Raw genomic sequence first — 18,524 nt, 5'->3', positions numbered from 1 at the left:
AGATGTCTTTCCCAATTACTATCTTCTCTAAGACTCCATAAAGAGAAACAGACTTTGAACCCAAGTTATCTTATTTATTTGATCCTACTGTCATAAAGTGTTCAAATTCAAGTATTATAAAGGATTGTAACAGGGAAAGCATTTAGGGTTTTCAGGCAGAGGAACAGTTGGCCAAGGAAGTCAGCTTCTCAGAGTTCAAGAGGTAAGTGGTAAGACTGTCTTATATAGAAAGTAGAGAGTCATACAGATTAAAATCAAGCCAAGTGAGGGAAATACATTTTGAAAAGTTGCCGTGTCGGTGGAGTGGAAGGAAAGAGAAGACATAGATTTGCCCCCTTAATAGGACGGGGTGAGGTCTGGCAAGAAGCCTGCACTCTCAGTTTTTATTGAGTACTTGTAGTGGAGAGTGCTTGAGAAATTTCTACTATTGACCGCATTCTGCAATCATAACTGTTACAACACTGTGATAGAAATCTTTTTGGCAAATATTTAAAATTACAAAAGAATCAATATTAGTAGTAATTGCATCTTACGAAAAGATTGATGCAGGCTTGTCTGCCAGAAAGGGTGAGCCTGGCATGAATGAAACTTACTCCTGTTGGGACACGCCTGGGACGGGGAGGAGCAGAGTAAGTATAGGTATATTTCAGCTCTTGTAGTTTAATACTGGTGTTAAAGGGAGAGAACTCCAAGTGGTCAGGGACTGGAAAAGAATAACAGCAGCTTCTTTTTATTTATTTATTTATTTATTTATTTATTTATTTATTTATTATTTTTTTTTTATTGAGACCAAGTCTCGCTCTGTCGCCCAGGCTGGAGTGCAGTGGCACAGTCTCGGCTCACTGCAACCTCCGCCTCCTAAGTTCAAGCAATTCTCCTGCCTCAGCCTCCCAAGTAGCTGGGATTACAGGTGCCCGCCACCATGCCTGGCTAATTTTTTTTTTTTTTTTTTGTATTTTTAGTAGAGATGGGGTTTCACTATGTTGGTCAGGCTAGTCTCAAACTCCTGACCTCAGGTAATCCACCCGCCTCAGCTCCCAAAGTTCTGGGATTACAGGCATAAGCCACTGCACCCAGTCTAACAGCAGCTTCTTAAAGGAAAAGAATATTATTCTAGGCAGTAGATTGGGTAGTAAGGTGGTTAAGAGTAGGGTAGTAGTAGGGTGGTTAAGAGCATGGTCTTGGGAGTCCTGGGTTCAAATCCTGACCTTGACATTTACTGTCTGTGAGATCCGGGCAAATTACATAATCTCTTTAAATCTATAGAAACAACCTCAAGAGCGTTGTTGGGAGGCTTAATTGTGACAGAAATGATGTATGTAAAGTGTTTAGCACAGTCTCTGTTGCACAGAAAGTTTTTCATATGTGGTTCCACTATATTTATAGTAGTACTCTTGAAAGGAAGTAATGAATATATGTTTTTTTTCTCAGATGGAAGTGGAGAGTATCTTAGGGAGAAGGAGAGGTGAAGCAAAAGCAAGAAGGGAGAAAGGACAGCTTTGTTATTTATTATTTTTAGTACATATGGGTCAAGGGGAAGAGAGAGAGAAGAGTGGGAGACAGGCAAGATTAACATGGTTTAAACTAGAGGCCATGTTTCAGTTGAGTCTTTCCTAAGTACACACCATTTCAATTCATGGCATTTGGAGTAATCTCAAAAACTCTCTATTGCCAGAGAACATCTTTACAAAAACGACCCAAGAGAAACTTTCAGAACAAGAATTACTTTATTCAGTAGGGACTGTCTGAGAATGACACAAGTTTCATTCTGTTAAAATGAAATTCTATCAGTTTCTCTAGGGAAGTCTCTTGGTTTTATCTTCCCCAGGGCACCCTAATGCTGCTGTATCTGTCACAGCCTATTTCCTTGTGGTTTTCTTTATGTTGCTTTAAAAAAAAAATCTTACTACTAAATGTACTTTGAACTTAGTCAGGCAGGGTTGTTTAATTAAAAGCTAGAAGTAGTACCGTTACAGCTGGGATGATTCATCTGGGACTTCACTTTAAATGCGTAATAGACAGAAGGAAGGTTCACAAACCAAAGTACAAAATCAACTGCACTATTTTTCCCTTAGTAGATCCTACTTTAACTCATTAAAGATGGCATGGAACAGCAGTGTCGTAATGCAAATGGGAAGATTTCTTCTCTTAGTAATTTTATTTCTGCCACGTGAGATGACAAGTAAGTTAAAGCTCTTTTTGACCTCTTTTTAGATAAAGGAAAATTTCCAATTAAGAAAAATGATCCATGGGCATTGGATATATCCTTAAATTCCAAATTGAAATGACTACACAGTTAGCATGGCTCACAGTATAGGAGTTAGCTAACAATAAAAAATCAAATGGAGGCCGGGCGGGTGGCTCATGCCTGTAATCCCAGCACTTTGGGAGGCTAAGGCGGGCAGATCATGAGGTTAGGAGATTGAGACCATCCTGGCTAACACAGTGAAACCCCATCTCTACTAAAAATACAAAAAATTAGCCGGGCGTGGTGGCAGGTGCCTGTAGTCCCAGCTACTCGGGAGGCTGAGGCAGGAGAATGGTGTGAATCCATTTCATGAGGCAGAGTTTGCAGTGAGCCGAGATGGTGCCACTACACTCCAGCCTGGGCAACAGGGTGAGACTCCGTCTCAAAAAAAAAAAAAGGAAAAATATTGTTTTTAGGGTTTTATTATTACAAGACAAGGTGAAGTATTCTATTCTCTCCAGAGCCACCACCAGAATCCTCCTACATTTTAATGCATTTTATTACTAATGTTACCCCAAATAATCTTCTGTTTATCTGAACATGCCATTTCACATGAAAATCTTTCCAGCATTTGCTCCCCTACCACTCTTTTCTGATTTTAAAAGTAATGCATAGTCATAGTAAAATAAATTAGGCAATCTATTAAAAAAAAAAGTACAAATCTCCCTAAATACTTTCATCCAGAGATGACAACCACTCAATATTCCATATTTAAAAAAAAAATACTAGACAATACGATTATCTTTACAAGTAGCTTAAGTTTTTTGTTTTTTGAGAAAGAGTCTCACTCTTGTCACCCAGGCTGGAGTGCAGTGGCCTGATGTCAGCTCACTGCAACCTTCACCTCCTTGGTGCAAGTGATTCTCCTGCCTCAGCCTCCTGAGTAGCTGGGATTACAGGAGCCCGCCACCAGGCCTGGCTAATTTTTTGTTATTTTTAGTAGAGACAGGGTTTCACTATGTTGGCCAGGATGGTCTCAAACTTTTGACCTCAAGTGATCCGCCTGTCTTGGCCTCCCACAGTGCTGGGATTACAGGCATGAGCCACCGTGCCCGGCCAGCTTAAGTTTTTTAAAAGGAAGGTTAATGTGTTTACAGAACATATCAACAAATGTTATCCAGGCTACAGGTTTATGATAGATAAAATTCTTTTTTAGCTTTTGTTACTTGCTTCTAAACCAGGAAAATAAAAATCAAAATTCAAGTGTATTACTACACAATGAATAGATTTCTAAAAGTCAGAGCTGAAAGAAAAAAAAAAAAACCTACTATGTATCCTGATCACCAACCCACGAAGACTTGTCTACCACACAAACCCCAGCTACTTAAACATCTTTTTATTTTTCTTCACTGCCAAAACAATATTAAAACACTATAGATGCAAGACCCAATTTGTCCATAATCCTATCATTTAATCATAAAAGTGTTTTCAAATCAGTTCTTACTCATATGCATGTGCAATTTTGATACATTTGTAGTAATTATTAGAGCTTTAACTTATATTCTGCATTTTTTGCCTAATGTTTATACCTTAAATATTTTTCCATTTCATTCCCTTGTTTTCCTACTTTCAATCCCTTCAAGTAAACAAATTAAATATGGTATGTGTATATGTATATACATATATGCATGTGTGTGTGTGTGTGTGTATTCAATATATATGGGATTTTTTCCTAAGTCTTTTTTCCATGAAAATGTGTGTATGTGTATATGTATACCATACACACATACACACACACGCATATGATCATTCTGTATGTATTGGTTTCTAACCTGGTGCTTCTCAAACTTCACTGCATATTACAATCACCTGGGGGCTGGTGGTGAGGTGCTTTAAACAACACAATGCCTAGATTGCACTCACGTCAACTAATCAGAAGTCTGGGGATGAGAACCAGGCATCAGTACTTTTTTTGGAGGCAGGGTCTTGCTCGGTCACCCAGACTGGAGTGCAGTGGTGCGATCTTGGCTCACTGCAACCTCCACCTCCTGGGCTTAAGCGATTCTCCCACCTTATCCTCCCAAGTAGCTAGAAGTACGAATGCACACCACCGCGCCTGGCTAATGTTTTTTTTAATTATTATTATTTTTTGTGGAGAAGGAGTCTGACTATATTTCCCAGGCTGGTCTTGAACTCCTGAGCTCAAACGGTCCTCCCGCCTCTACCTCCCAAAGTGCTGGGATTATAGGCCCGCACCCGGCTACATCAGTACTTTTAAAAAGATCCCCTGGTGATTCCAACGTGCACCAAAATTTGATGACCACATTTTAATCTTTTTGTTTTTCAGTTAACAATACATTATGAATATTTTTCAATATAAATCATATAGATCAATACGACTATTTTTAATTGTTCAGAGCTTATTTTGTTCTACTGATGTAACGTAACTTATTTAACCAATCCCCTGTTCATGAGCATCTAGGTTGTTTACTCTGTATATCTAAATAGTTTCTCTGTATACTCCCAGGTTCTGTTTTAACTGTGAATGGTAAAACTGAGAACTATATCCTGGATACTACACCTGGCTCCCAAGTGTCTCTGATATGTGCTGTTCAAAACCACACCAGAGAGGAAGAACTGCTCTGGTACCGAGAGGAGGGGAGAGTGGATTTGAAATCTGGAAACAAAATCAATTCCAGCTCTGTCTGTGTCTCTTCCATCAGTGAAAATGACAACGGAATCAGCTTTACCTGCAGGCTGGGGAGGGATCCGTCCGTGTCCATTTCGGTGGCACTGAATGTTATTTGTGAGTGAGGGGAACAGAAACGGCTAGTGGGTCTGTAATGTCTGTAACATATGAAGTGGTAGTTGAAATCTAGGTCTTGGTATCGCCAAATTGCCCAATTTACGCTCCCACCACAAAGCATGAGAGTACCTATTTCCCCTCACCCTCATGAGCACTGAGGATCGTCAAACTCTGAGAATTTGCCAGCCTCCTTTGAAATTCTCTTTTCCTTTTTTCTTTCTTTCTTTTTTTTTTTTTTTTTTTAGACAGAGTCTCGCTCTGTTGTCCAGGCTGGAGTGCAGTGCGGTGGCGCAATCTTGGCTCACTGCAACCTCTGCCTTCCCGGGTTCAAGCGATTCTCCTGCCTCAGCGTCCTGAGTAGCTGGGACTACAGGCACCTACCACCACACTCGGCTAATTTTTAATTTTTGTATTTTTAGTAGAGACGGCGGGGGTTCACCATGTTGGCCAGGCTGGTCTCAAGCTCCTAACCTGAAGTGATCTGCCTACCTCAGCCTCTCAAACTGCTGGGATTACAGGTGTGAGCCACTGCGCCCAGCCTATTTTCAATTTTTAAATTAAGAAAGAGGGTGTTCACCTTTATGTAAACATATTGGCCTTTTTTGTTTGTTTCCGTGAAATGCCTGCTTGTATCCTTAACTCATTTTTTTCTGTTGGGTTTTATGCCTTTTGCTCATTAATCTGTACGAGGGTTTTGTGGATTAAGGAAATTAGTCCTTTGTCATTTTGAATTGTAAGTATTTCTCCTACTTGTTTTTGAAAATTTTTATAGTTCTTTTTTGCCATATTGAAATTTTAAATGTTTATATATTTAAAGCTACAAGTCTTTTCCTTTGTAGTGCCTAGCTTTTGTGTTCTGCTTAGACAGATTTTCATGGCCTGGCACAGTGGCTCATGCCTGTAATCCCAACACTTTGGGAGGCAGAGGCAAATGGATCACTTAAGATCAGGAGTTCGAGACCAGCCTGATCAACATGGCGAAACCTGGCCTCTACTAAAAATACAACAATTGGCCAGGTGCGGTGGTGGGCACCTGTAATCTCAGCTACTCAGGAGGCTGAGGCAGGAGAATTGCTTGAACTAAAGAAGCGGAGGTTGCAATGAGCTGAGATGCCACCACTGCACTTCAGCCTGGGCAACACAGTGAGACCCCATCTCAAAAAAAAAAAAAAAAAAGATTTTCATTAGGGAATCTTTAAACATTACCTTAAAGTCAAAAAAGGTGAAGCTCTTCAATGACTGGGTTCCAGGTATTGGTAACCCGTTGGTGGAACTGTATAGGCTTAGGGGACTGTCAAGTGATATTATGTAGGTGATCACATGGGTCATTGGGTGAAAAGCTGGTTCTGCATGAGAATGGTGTGGATGGTATGGCGATGGGTGAGGTATGATGATGCAGTACGATTTGGTAGAAAGACCCTATCTCTACAAACATAACATAGTGAGACCCTATTTCTACCAAAAAAAAAAAAAAAAAAAGTATGTTTTTAATTAACTGGGCATGGTGGCACACACCTGTAGCCCCAGCTACTCGGGAGGCTGAGGCTAGAGGATCGCCTGAGCCCAGAAGATTGAGGCTTCAGCGAGCTATGATTGCCCCACTGCATTTCAACCTAGGCAACAGAGTGAGACCCTGTCAAAAAAAGACAGCTAAGGAAACTAAGGCCCGGACTAGGGGCTCAAATCATAGCTGCAGCTGAGAACAAAACACTAATTCCCAAGCTTCTAACCTAGTGCTTAAGTGCTTATTCCATGAAACCTCTTTCTTTTTCTTTTTTTTTTTTGGAGACAACGTCTCACTCTGTCACCTACACTAGAGTGCAGTAGCACAATCTCAACTCACTGTAACCTCTGCCTCCCAGGCTCAAGTGATCCTCCTGCCTCAGCCTCCCAAGTAGCTGGGACTACAGGCACACACCACCACGCCGAGCTGATTTTTGTATTTTTTGTAGAGACGGGGTTTTGCTATGTTGCCTGGGCTGATGGAACCCTCTTAAGGGAGACACGGCAGAAATGCCAACAATGTGATTTGTGATTTGATGACTTAAATAAATTGTTTTCAGTTTTCTAGCCTCAATCCACTTTTTAAATTCTCTTTATAAGAATCTCCTAAATATCATTGTTGCTAAGTGTGTGTGTATAGTTAATTGCTCAGTAATCCATAATGACAGTACTGACACAAAGTACTGTCAACAAAAAACCAATAAATCAAAATGAGCTCATGAAACGTGACAAGGATATTATGTACCCTTCAAAGGCAGGACCATTATTGTTATAAATAGCAGATCAAGAACCAAATGGAAGCTTGATAATACACTGTTTGGAGGAGAATATGGAGAAACAGTTTCTCTCATACATCGTTGCTGAAAGTTTAAATTGAGAACACCTCTTTCATAATACCTATCAAAATTTAAAGTGTGCGTATCCTATGACACAGCATTTCTCCTTCTAGATGTTAACCTTGGAGATGTATACATGCACATAGGCATAAAGAGATATGTACAAGGATGTTTACTGTATCATTGTTTAACATTTTAAAATGAAAACAACCTAATGCTCATCAAAACACAAATGATTAAAGTAATGCATTCTAAAAGCAATAAGCTAGATCTCTGTGGTTCAATATGAACATATCTCAAAAACATGCAAGTTATTGAGAGAAATGAAGTACTTTATGTAAATCCTTTCCATGCCCCTAAAATAATATGGTATATCTCCTATGGGTACACTATATGTATAGAAAACTATTTAAGAAAAAAGAAAGATAGGGAAGGATTTACACCAAACTCATAGCAGCGGGTATCTCTGGGGGTCAGGAAGTGACCAGCTTGGATCTTAGCTTTATCTGAAAAGTACTAATTTTTACAGAGGAGATATTCACATATACTGATGTGCTTAAATTAATTTCAAATAGTTAAATAAAAAGAAATCACTAACAGAATCTGTCCACAAATGGAATTGTTCTATTTGGCAATTATGTTCTCTATTCCAGCAGCTTCCTGCATATCTGAATACCATATAACATCCTTGTTGGATTTGATACAGAATTCAAGCTCATTCCAAAGAGCAACAAAATATCATTCTTCTGAGAGAGTTATTAATAGCACAGCCTACTCAGGGTCTAATTATTCAGTGTGCAGATTATACAAGCTCCTTTTTCCTCCTTCTCCATCTCTATCTTTTTCCTAGTTCCCACTCTCCAACCATTTCATTACTATTCTGCACTTCTGCCAGAATATGCAAGGTGATATACATGTTTGACTGTCTATGGGTCTACAACTCCCCTTATTGTAGAGGGAAAAAGGAATTGCTCACACAGAGGGATGAGAGGGACTCACTTGCCTTCCACAGATGCCAGAGTTCTCATGCTTAGAACACCTGGGAGGAGGACATTATTTCTAGAGCACCACTGAGAAAACGCAGAGATGCATAGAGATGCATTGGTAAATATGTTACCAAGGCAATGGTTAGATAAAATGCAAAAACAGACGGTGAGAGTAACCCTCAAAACCACCACCACCGTAATAATAATAGTAGCTAGCACTGTGGCAAATTCTTTACAGGGATTATTTTATTTAATCTTTACAGCATCTCAGGAGATGTATGATTATCCCATTTTTTTACATGAGAAACAGAGGCCTTAGCAGTTAGTTAACTGTCTCAAAGTCACAGTAAATGGTGTAGATGGAATTAGGTCTAATTGCAGTGTATGCCTTCTCAATTTTGTACTGTTTTGTGCAACACTAGGACAGGTTGGTTTATTAAGTCTCAGAGAACAAAGACTCAAGGGTTATACTCTTGGGTAGTGTTACACATTGTCTGCTTATCATAGATTCATTACTATATATCATGCTCATAATCATATATTGTTTCATGGTTTGTCTTGTTCGTCACATTAAAAGTTCCATGAGGTTTGGAACTGGAAGTGTTATTTGCCCTTGTTACCCCAGTGCTTGGCACACAGTACGTATTTAATAAATTTTTGTCAAATGAATAAATGACCACATGAGATAGACTGAAGGAAGACTTTGAACTCTGACAGTGAACTATTGCTTATCAGCTAATTAAATCTAAATGCTTTGAGTCTTGCAGTTCCTCCTCTCCTAAGTGGAAACAACTTCCAAACAGTTGAGGAAGGCAGTAACGTGAAGTTGGTTTGCAGTGTGAAAGCCAACCCCCAGGCTCAAATGATGTGGTACAAAAACAGTAGTCTCCTGGATTTAGAGAAAAGCCATCACCAAATCCAACAGACAAGTGAGTCTTTTCAGCTGTCAATCACCAAAGTCGAGAAATCTGACAACGGAACCTACACTTGTACTGCAAAGTCATCTCTGCAAACGGAGAGCTTGGACTTTCACCTGATTGTTAAAGGTAACTCTCTCTTTAAGTAATACTCAGCACAGTGCAAAACTCACGCCAGATGCTCGTAAATATTTTTGGTGACAATAAATGATAATAACAATTATGATTAGTGGCTAGGATTTTCTTTGGAGAATCATCCCCATCCAAGGATTTTTCCACTAAGAATCCTGATCCATCCTTTTAGGGAAATCATGCCCATTCCATACAGGACACTGTTTTTTGAGCAAAGATCCTTTCTTAGAACAAAATATAGGAAACAATTCTGCTTGGCTTTTAGGGAGGAGTATTTCCATGAATTCTTCTGGGCAACGAGGTGTGTAGCAACTGGACTTTTGAGTTCATAGCTTCATAACTAACAGAAGAGAAGTAAAAAACACACAGAGAAGAGAAATTATGACTAGATAAGAAAATGGATCTCTACAACCACTCCTAACTCAAATTCTAACCTGTAGGCTAATCAGCAGAGAGAGTAGGAAAAAATAAGGGGGAAAAAAGCCCTTTCTCTTGGATTCATGCTTCATCTACCCAGGGTTATCACCTCTACAATGACAGAACAAATGACCATCTGTGGGGTTTTCCCTCCTCATATTTCTTGCTCATACAGAAAGAGAAAGGCAAAATGCCTGGGGTAGCAGATGCCGAAAATGCTCATTCACACGTTGTCTGCTCTCACGCTAGCACACCAGAAGCAGCCCAACACGCTGAGACTCCCATATCTTGTTAGAACATTATTCACTTTGTCATTTGCCTCCCTGTACCCACTCATTGCCAGTCTTGCCAGTCCCCAGGAAGCCAACTGAACCCCTGCCAGAAGTGTTGTGGTGATATAACCTTAGCGTGTCTTATTTCCTTCCCCTTGAGGGGAAGGTTATGGGATATGAACAGAGTGGCTGGTGGGGAAGAAGAGTTACTGGAGGTTGAATGCCCGTCACTGTGATTCCTGGAATGACCAGTAATTCGTCCTGCAGAGCACTAACAATTGCTCAGGGGCTCCTTGTTTTAAAAACCAAACCCACAAATATCCTGAGTACCCATGAGATAGAAGCAGTGAAAAAGCTTTGTGGCTATTTACCTCCCGCAAGACCACAAAAGCATGGAAGGGTGGGCCTCATGCCCTGCCATCCTAAGTGACTATGAACACCACACTTGGAGGCCAGGGAATTATATCCCTCCTGGTTAAGAAGAAATCATAATTGTTCTGTGTCACATTTTTTAAAAATACAGCTTATGTGGCAATCAGGATGCTAGCTTAGCAAATTGGCTTTCAGGTGGGCAGAAACTTGTTTTGGGTGGGGCTCTTCCAAACTAACTTGTTTTTCTTATTTCTTCTTGCTTAGCTACTTCCCACGGCTGGTGGCGTAAATGCTCTGCTGCTGGGGCTCAGGCTAAATGCTTTCATGAGGCCTCTCCTGGCTTCACGGCTCAGTGAGGAAGTACCTAAATGAGGCCATGCAAAGCTACAGATGACATCACAGATCTTTTCTTGAGCACAAGATTTAGCCCATGTGTTGGGATTATTTAACCATGATGAATATGGGAGGGAAATATCAGATCTGGTTACAAATGAGACCGTAAAACAGGACAAGTGGAGAGGCGCAGTTATGCAATTACCCTCGCCAGAGTCTCTTTTTTCTTTCTTTTTCTTTTCTTTCTTTTTTTTTTTTTTTTTTTTTGAGACAGGGTATCGCTCTGCCACCTAGGCTGGAGTGCATTGGCATAATCATAGTTCACTGCAACCTCATCCCCCCAGGCTCAAGCGATCTTCCCACCTCAGCCTCCTGAATAGCTGGGACAGGTGCATGCCACCACAACCAGCTAATTTAAAAAATTGTTTTTGTAGAGATGAGGTCTTGCCATGTGGATCAGGCTGGTCTTGAATTCCTAGGCTCAGGCAATCTGCCACCTCAGCTTCCCAAAGTGCTGGGGTTACAGGCATGAGCCACCATGCCCAGACCAAAGTCACTTTCAACAGAAATTTGAAATCCAAAGCAAGCCAATGGGTAAGGTTGTTTACTTCAGTTTGTTTATAGAATAAGAACTGTTGGCCGGGCGCTGTGGCTCACGCCTGTAATCCCAGCACTTTGGGAGGCTGAGGCTGGTGGGTCACGAGGTCAGCAGTTTGAGACCAGCCGGACCAACATGGTGAAATCCTGTCTCTACTAAAAAATACAAAAAAAAAAAAAAAAAAAAAAATTAGCCGGGCGTGATGGCCAGGCGCCTATAATCTCAGCTACTTGGGAGGCTGAGGCAGGATAATTACTTGAAACCAGAAGGCAGAGGTTGCAGTGAGCCAATATCGCACCACTACACTCTAGCCTGGGCAACAAGAGCAAAACTCTGTCTCAAAAAATAAGTAAATAAAAAACAGAATAAGAGCTGTCACATGTGGCTTCATTTTATCTGGCTTGGTAAAAATATTCCAACCTGTGAATGAATTCTGATTTCTTTTTCTAATTGTCCCACCTTTACTTCCCCTTTTTTTTGACATCTTGCAAATAGAGGGGCTCCCCAGTAAGGTTAGGGGCTCCCCAGTAAGGTGAGGGCCCTTTGGTGTGTCCCAGAGCTGGCTAGTACAGAACCAGGGCTTACTAGAAAAAGGCTCACTGAGCAAAGTTTCTCCATAGGGGTGATGTGACCCATACCTTCATAAGAATAATGTTTAGAAACAGCCAAGAGAGGGCAAAAATTTAATCCATTTATTCCCCAAAATTATCAAGAGCAGGAAAATTATAAAAAAAGTAATTACAGGCTGCGTGGAATGGTTCGTGCCTGTAATCCCAGGACTACGGGAGGCCAAGTGGAAGGGTTGCTTGAGGCCAGGAGTTCCAAAACAACCTGGGCAACTTGCTGGGACGCTGTCTCTTCAACAAATAGAAAAATTAGCTGGGTGTGGTGGCACGCACTGGTAGTCTCAACTACTCAGGAGGCTAAGGTAGGAGGATCTCTTAAGCCCTAGAGGTCGAGGCTGCAGTGAGCCATGATCATGCCACTGCGCTCCAGGCTGGGTGACAGAGTGAGACCCTGTCTCCAAAAATTATAATAATAATTGGTTAGTGTGTTATACAGCTATGGGGACAGGGGAGATAAACCCTGTTTCATAATCTTAAGGTATATAGGGATTGGGCTTTGAAATTAAATTTACTTAAAGTCACTTCTTCCCTTCTTCCCTGGCTTTTGCCCTTCACTTGCTATTTCATGACCCTGTTTCCTTTCTAATACTTAATCTGTAGTATCTGTTTGTTTAATGTCTGTCTCCCCCACTAGAAGATGAGCTCCATGAAGGCAGAGGAGCCTTCCACACCTGTCCTATTTTTTGCAGAGCTGAACACAGTGCATAACACACATTAGTCACCCAGTAAATATTTATTGACTGCACCTCAATCCATAAACTCAATTGTACAAGAAATAGCACATGCTTAATTTCCTTTAAATGCCTAAAATGTTATTTAAGCAATGACTGAAGCTCCTTCCCCTCGTTGGGTGGCATCAGAATCCAGGGGCTTGGACAAGGTCACTTAAAAACCTTTGTTGACCTTAAGCACTTTTACTTTATTATTTTTTTAAGAAATGGGGTCCTGCCAGGTGCAGTGGCTGACGCCTGTAATTTCAACACTTTGGAAGGCCCTGGTAGGAGAACTGCTTGAGGTCAGGAGTTCAAGACCAGACTGGCCAACATACCCAGGCTCCATCTCTAAAAAAAATTTTTTTTAATTAAAAAATAGGGTTGGCCAGGCATGGTGGCTCACACCTATAATCCCAGCACTTTGGGAGGCCAAGGCAGGCAGATCACTTGAGATCAGGAGTTCGAGGCCAGACTGGCCAACATGGTGAAACCCTGTCTCTACCTACCTAAAATACAAAAATTAGCTGGGCATGGTATTGCACACCTGTAGTACCAGCTACTCGGGAGGCTGAGGCAGGAGAATAGCTTGAACCCAGGAGGCAGAGGTTGCAGTGAGCTGAGATCAAGCCACTGCACTCCAGCCTGGGTGGCAGAGCGAGATTCTGTCTAAAAAAAAAAAAAAAAAAATAGGGTCTCACTATGTTGCCCAAGGTAGAGAGCAGTGGCTATTCATAGGTGCAATCATCGGGTGCTATAACCCTGAACTCCTGGGCTTAAGCAATCCTCCTGCCTCAGCCTCCCAAGTGGCTGGGGCTACAGGTATGCCGCCCTGCCTGGCTTTCACTTTTACTTGTGAGAGCTTCATTCCATATCATATTAAAGATATTAAAAGCAAAGCACATTATCTGTGCTTTCTGCTGTAAAATTTTTGAAAGAATTTTTATAACTTGTATAGATTTTGAATTTTGTTATAAATAAGTTACTCATTTGGTTCTTGAGGTTTAAACATCATTATTTAACAATTGAGTTATAGTTGATGCCAGATTGCATTTTACAGATGCTTAAACATTGATTAATTTTGATTAATTTTGCTACTTTATTTTCATATCTTGGGGCCAATCATTTTTTTCTGGGTCTCAAATATTTTCAGAGGCTCTTAGAAAGCTTGAAAACACAGGCACTATGCCTATAGTGACTGATAAATAAAGTAGCTCTTAGCCAGGTGCGGTGGCTCACACCTGTAATCCCAGCACTTAGGGAAGCCAAGGCAAGCGGATCACAAGGTCAGGAGATCGAGACCATCCTAGCTAACACAGTGAAACCCCATCTCCACTAAAAAATACAAAAATTATCTGGGCATGGTAGCATGCGCCTGTAATCCCAGCTACTCAGGAGGCTGAGGCAGGAGAATTACTTGAACCCGGGAGGCAGAGGTTGCAGTGAGCCGAGATTGCACCACCGTACTCCAGCCCGGGCAACAGGAGCGAAACTCTGTCTAAAAAAAAAAAAAAAGTAGCTCTCAGTTTGCCTGGTGTTTAGAAAATAAAGGAGTAGACTTTCACTTCCAAGCTGTTGTGGTTGCTGCTGATCTCTTCCTAGTCCCAGTTAGAAGTAGGCCCTCTGTCTTTGCATGGCATTTAGAGAGATGCGGAAACCTTTGCCAAGGTTGGGAAGGCTAATGCTTAGAGTCCTACTTCCCTAGAGACACTATGTAGCCACCTACCTTCTATAATGTCTTGTCACCTGCTTGGGGCACCATCGTAGTACAGGTACAAGGCTCCCCACTGCTTTTGAGGCCCACAGACCTCTCTCTCCTTCTTAGTCCAGAAAGCTCTCCACCCTTTCTCTTCTTGCTCTCAAAGCCTTCCTCCCTCTCTTCCCTCACCCACCCCAGGATACTTCCCAATATATTTTGGGCTTTTCAAAATCCAGGCAAAACCGTTGACTTCAATCTAATTCTGCTCTGCGTGTGGCAAAAACTGTGGGTGAAGGAAGCACAAAATGGCCTACTTGTTTTAGGGGAGTTACTCATATTACAATAAATTATTAATCCACCAAGGAATTGATTCAAAACCTGCCTCTGCCATTTACTAGTTCTGTGACTTTTTTTTTTTTTTTTTTTTTTTTTTTTTTGGAGAGACAGAGTTTTGCTCTGTCACTTAGACTGGAATGCAGTGGTGCGACCCTGGCTCACTGCAACCTCTGTCTCCCAGGATCAAGCAATTCTCCTGCCTCAGTCTCCCACGTAGCTGGGAATACAGGCACTCACCACCATGCCCAGCTATTTTTTTTTTTTTTTTGTACAGATGGGGTTTCACCATGTGGGCCAGCCTGGTCTTGAACTCCTGACCTCAAGTGATCTGCCTGCCTTGGCCTTCCAAAGTTCTGGGATTCCAGGCATGAGCCACTGCACCCGGCCTAGTTCTATGACTTTGGACAAGCATTCTAACCCCTCAAAGCCCCTGGTTCCTCACCTGTAAAATGAGGACAATCATATCTATCTTTTGAGATTGTTGAGAAGGTTTAATTAAGGGGATGATATACATAAAGTTCAAGGCACCATTGCTGGGATGTACTGGAAGTATGTAAATGTTCATTCTTATTCCCTGTGTTTGCATTTCCAACAGATAAAACTGTGAGTGTACCAGTAGAGCCCATTATTGCTGCATGTGTTGTGATCTTTCTGACATTGTGCTTTGGACTGGTTGCTAGAAGAAAGAAAATAATGGAGGTATCTAAGTATTCTGAGCTATTTAAGTAAAAAACGATCATCTGAATAAAGGCAGAAAGCTAGAAATATAAGTGACTTCAGTTAGGAACCCTTCTTGGCAAAGTCAAATCTGGTCTTTCTACCATGAGATCTTAAAATATAGTTGCTCAAGGGAATAAAAATTATATGGTATATTATGAGTACAGATTTACAAAGAAGAGAAGTGCACATGGGCAAAGCCTGAATTGAAAATAGCTGTGTTGCCAGGGGTAGGGAATTGGGGGCTAATTTTCCTTCCTTTTAAATTTCCCTTTATTGTTGCTATGGTACCTGTGGTATGATAAATAAGTATAAGGAGGAACATCTGCTCTAGATTCAGAGATCTGCATGAAAAAGATGGCACTGGCTGCTCACCTCTGGACTATAACCAGATGCCCTGGCTGTAGTGGGCTGGGGTTTGAACTATAAAGTAGTTATCCTCATTGGTTGGTATGATTCAGAATATGTGCATGCATAGGTTAATGCCATGCATTTGACTCTGCCAGTTAAGCCAGTGCCAAAGAAGAGCAAATATGGCAGAAAGCCCTAGGCTGAGTTCATCATTCAGCCAGGGGCATTCTCCTTGGAACACATAGTAACAGGGCAGCCATGTCTCTCAAGAAGCAATTCACTCCACTCCCTATTCCATTCCCAAGCATATTTCCTTCCTTCCTTCCTTCCTTCCTTCCTTCCTTCCTTCCTTCCTTCCTTCCTTCCTTCCTTCCTTCCTTCCTTCCTTCCTTCCTTCCTTCCCTCCTTCCTTCCTTCCTTCCTTCCTTCCTTTCTTTCTTTCTTTCTTTCTTTCTTTCTTTCTTTCTTTCTTTCTTTCTTTCTTTCTTTCTTTCTTTCTTTCTTTCTTTCTTTCTTTCTTTCTTTTTGAGATAGAGTTTTACTCTGTCTCCCAGGCTGGAGTGCAGTGCCATGATCACAGCTCACTGTAGCCTCAACCTCCTGGGCTCCAGTGATCCTCCCACCTCAGCCTCCCAAGTAGTTGGGACCACAGGCATGCACCTCCATGCCCTGCTAATTTTTGTATTTTTTGTAGAGACAGGGTTTTGCCATGTTGCCCAGGCTGGTCTCGAGCTCCTGAGCTCGAGTGATCTGCCTGCCTCAGCCTCCCAAAGCACTAGGATTATAGGTATGAGCTGCCATGCCCAGCCACAAAGCTTTTTTTTTTTTTTTTTTGAGACGGAGTCTTGCTCTGTCACCCTGGCTGGAGTGCAGTGGCACGATCTCAGCTCACTGCAAGCTCCACCTCGCGGGTTCACGCCATTCTCCTGACTCAGCCTCCAGAGTAACTGGGACTACAGGCACGCGGACCATACCTGGCTTTTTTTTTTCTGTATTTTCAGTAGAGACGGGGTTTCACCATGTTGGCCAGGCTGGTCTTGAACTCCCAACCTCAAATGATCCACCCTCCTCGCCTGGGATTACAGGCGTAAGCCACCCCACTCGGCCACATTTTTTTTCTATAAAAAAAGAAATACTCGAGTATCTAAGATCCTGGAAGTATCTTAACTAACAGTTACATCTTCTCTGCATTTAATAATAACTACTAGTGTGGCCCCCAAAACAACACCTGAGCCAGTACAGAGGTGGCTGTATTTCCATGCCCCTGTCCTCAAGTCATCTTAATGCATTCAAAATATTTCTCCATGGGCCTTAAAAAGCAGGCTAATTTATTGCCATGTTTGCTTTTAGCTCTGCATGAAGGATAAAGACCCTCACAGGGAAACAGCTCTGTAAGTACTCTAGGCCGGGACCAGTGCTTTTTAAATAAGCAGATGAATTGCAGTGATATGCATGACTCTAGACAAACTCCTAGAGTTTGGAAATCTAGAGATGGGAGGTGCTGGAAGGGGAAGGAGTTCAAAGAAGAATAGAAGGTGGAGGAAAATCTGCCTCCACTTTAGAGGAAGATAGGTTGAAAAGTTGCCTAGAACAGAGAACACCTTCGGTCCTAAGCCTACTCTCTCCTTAAGTGAGTTTGCCTAACGTTTGTGCAACTGCATTTTATTGCCACACAACGCAAATGCTCTGGGGGAAGCCACTGCTCCATACTGCTTTACAACGAGGCCAGGAACCACGTTCATCCTCATACTGCCTTCTCTTTGCAGCTTCGTTTAGTGCTTCTAGCATATGTGGGGTGGGTAGTAAGTAATAAGAACAAAGGCATGTTGTCAGAGAGTATGGGTTTTGTTTTGAATTTTTTTCTTATTGCTATGAGCATCATTATAATTAATGTCTTCATTCATTTCAGATGAGAAAGCTGAGATACCATCGAATACAGAGAGTTTTGCATCAGGACCTCCAAAGTTATGTAGTCCCATCTGTATTTATCGCTATTATTAAATTCACTCCTGTCACTCCTGTTTCATTAATCACTTAACAGTAGTTGTTAGGGCTAATTTGATACACTTGTGGAATATTTTTATGGAGACAGCTATTAAGAATGAAAAGTAAGATTTCTTTAAGTCTTCTCCTTGAGGTATATATTAATGAGATTTGTTTCAAATAGGTTGGTAATAATTTACTGTTTAGTGTGTTTTTTTCTAGGTAGGAGATGCTTGGGTCTCACAAATTGGTGCAAAACCAAAAAAAAAAAAAAAAAAGGAGGAAACAACAGAGTAATCAATTTTTTCAGTTGCCCAGGAAGCACATGAAAAAATAGCAGTTATGTCAGGTGTGGTGGCTCCTATAATCCCAGCACTTGGGGAGGCTGAGGCAGGCAGATCACTTCAAGCCAGGAATTCAAGATTAGCCTGGCCAACATAGTGAAAACCATCTCTACTAAAAGTACAAAAAGCTGGGCGTAGTGGCGTGCACCTGTAATCCCAGCTACTTGCGAGGCTGAGGCAGGAGAATCACTTGAACCTGGTAGGCGGAGGTTGTAGTGAGCTGAGATGGTGCCACTGCACTCCAGCCTGGGCACCAGAGCAAGACTCTATCTCAAAAACAAACAAACAAAAAATCAATTATTATCTACCTTCACTGTCATTTCATAAAAGAAATGTTTTAGGACTAAAGAAAGAAGACTATAATCTTGAAATATAAGATGCTCCTTTAAATAGAATAA

At 41.4% G+C, this 18,524-nt stretch overlaps 1 protein-coding gene across 5 annotated transcripts; it reads left to right on the top strand.

Moving 5' to 3' along the window:
* Positions 1-112: 112 nt before the first annotated feature.
* TMIGD1 (transmembrane and immunoglobulin domain containing 1) lies at positions 113-18,067 on the top strand. Of its 5 annotated transcripts, none has more exons than XM_003912556.5 (7): positions 114-202; positions 2,076-2,182; positions 4,716-4,994; positions 9,087-9,365; positions 15,327-15,430; positions 17,150-17,190; positions 17,709-18,041. In XM_003912556.5, exons 2-7 carry the CDS (start codon positions 2,101-2,103, stop codon positions 17,710-17,712), a joined length of 789 nt encoding a protein of 262 aa, XP_003912605.1. In that variant the 5' UTR covers positions 114-202; positions 2,076-2,100; the 3' UTR covers positions 17,713-18,041. The 5 variants fall into 5 exon arrangements, with proteins under 5 accessions (XP_009188298.1, XP_003912605.1, XP_009188297.1 ...); XM_009190033.3 differs by having other exon boundaries at positions 140-202; positions 2,079-2,182; positions 17,709-18,067; XM_009190034.4 differs by lacking the exon at positions 15,327-15,430 and having other exon boundaries at positions 113-202.
* Positions 18,068-18,524: the final 457 nt, after the last annotated feature.

The sequence above is a fragment of the Papio anubis genome, chromosome 17 (genome assembly GCF_008728515.1).
Source record: "Papio anubis isolate 15944 chromosome 17, Panubis1.0, whole genome shotgun sequence".
Lineage (NCBI taxonomy): Eukaryota > Metazoa > Chordata > Mammalia > Primates > Cercopithecidae > Papio > Papio anubis.
The sequence above is the reverse complement of the archived record's forward strand: the minus strand, read 5'-3'. Positions and strand labels throughout refer to the sequence as shown.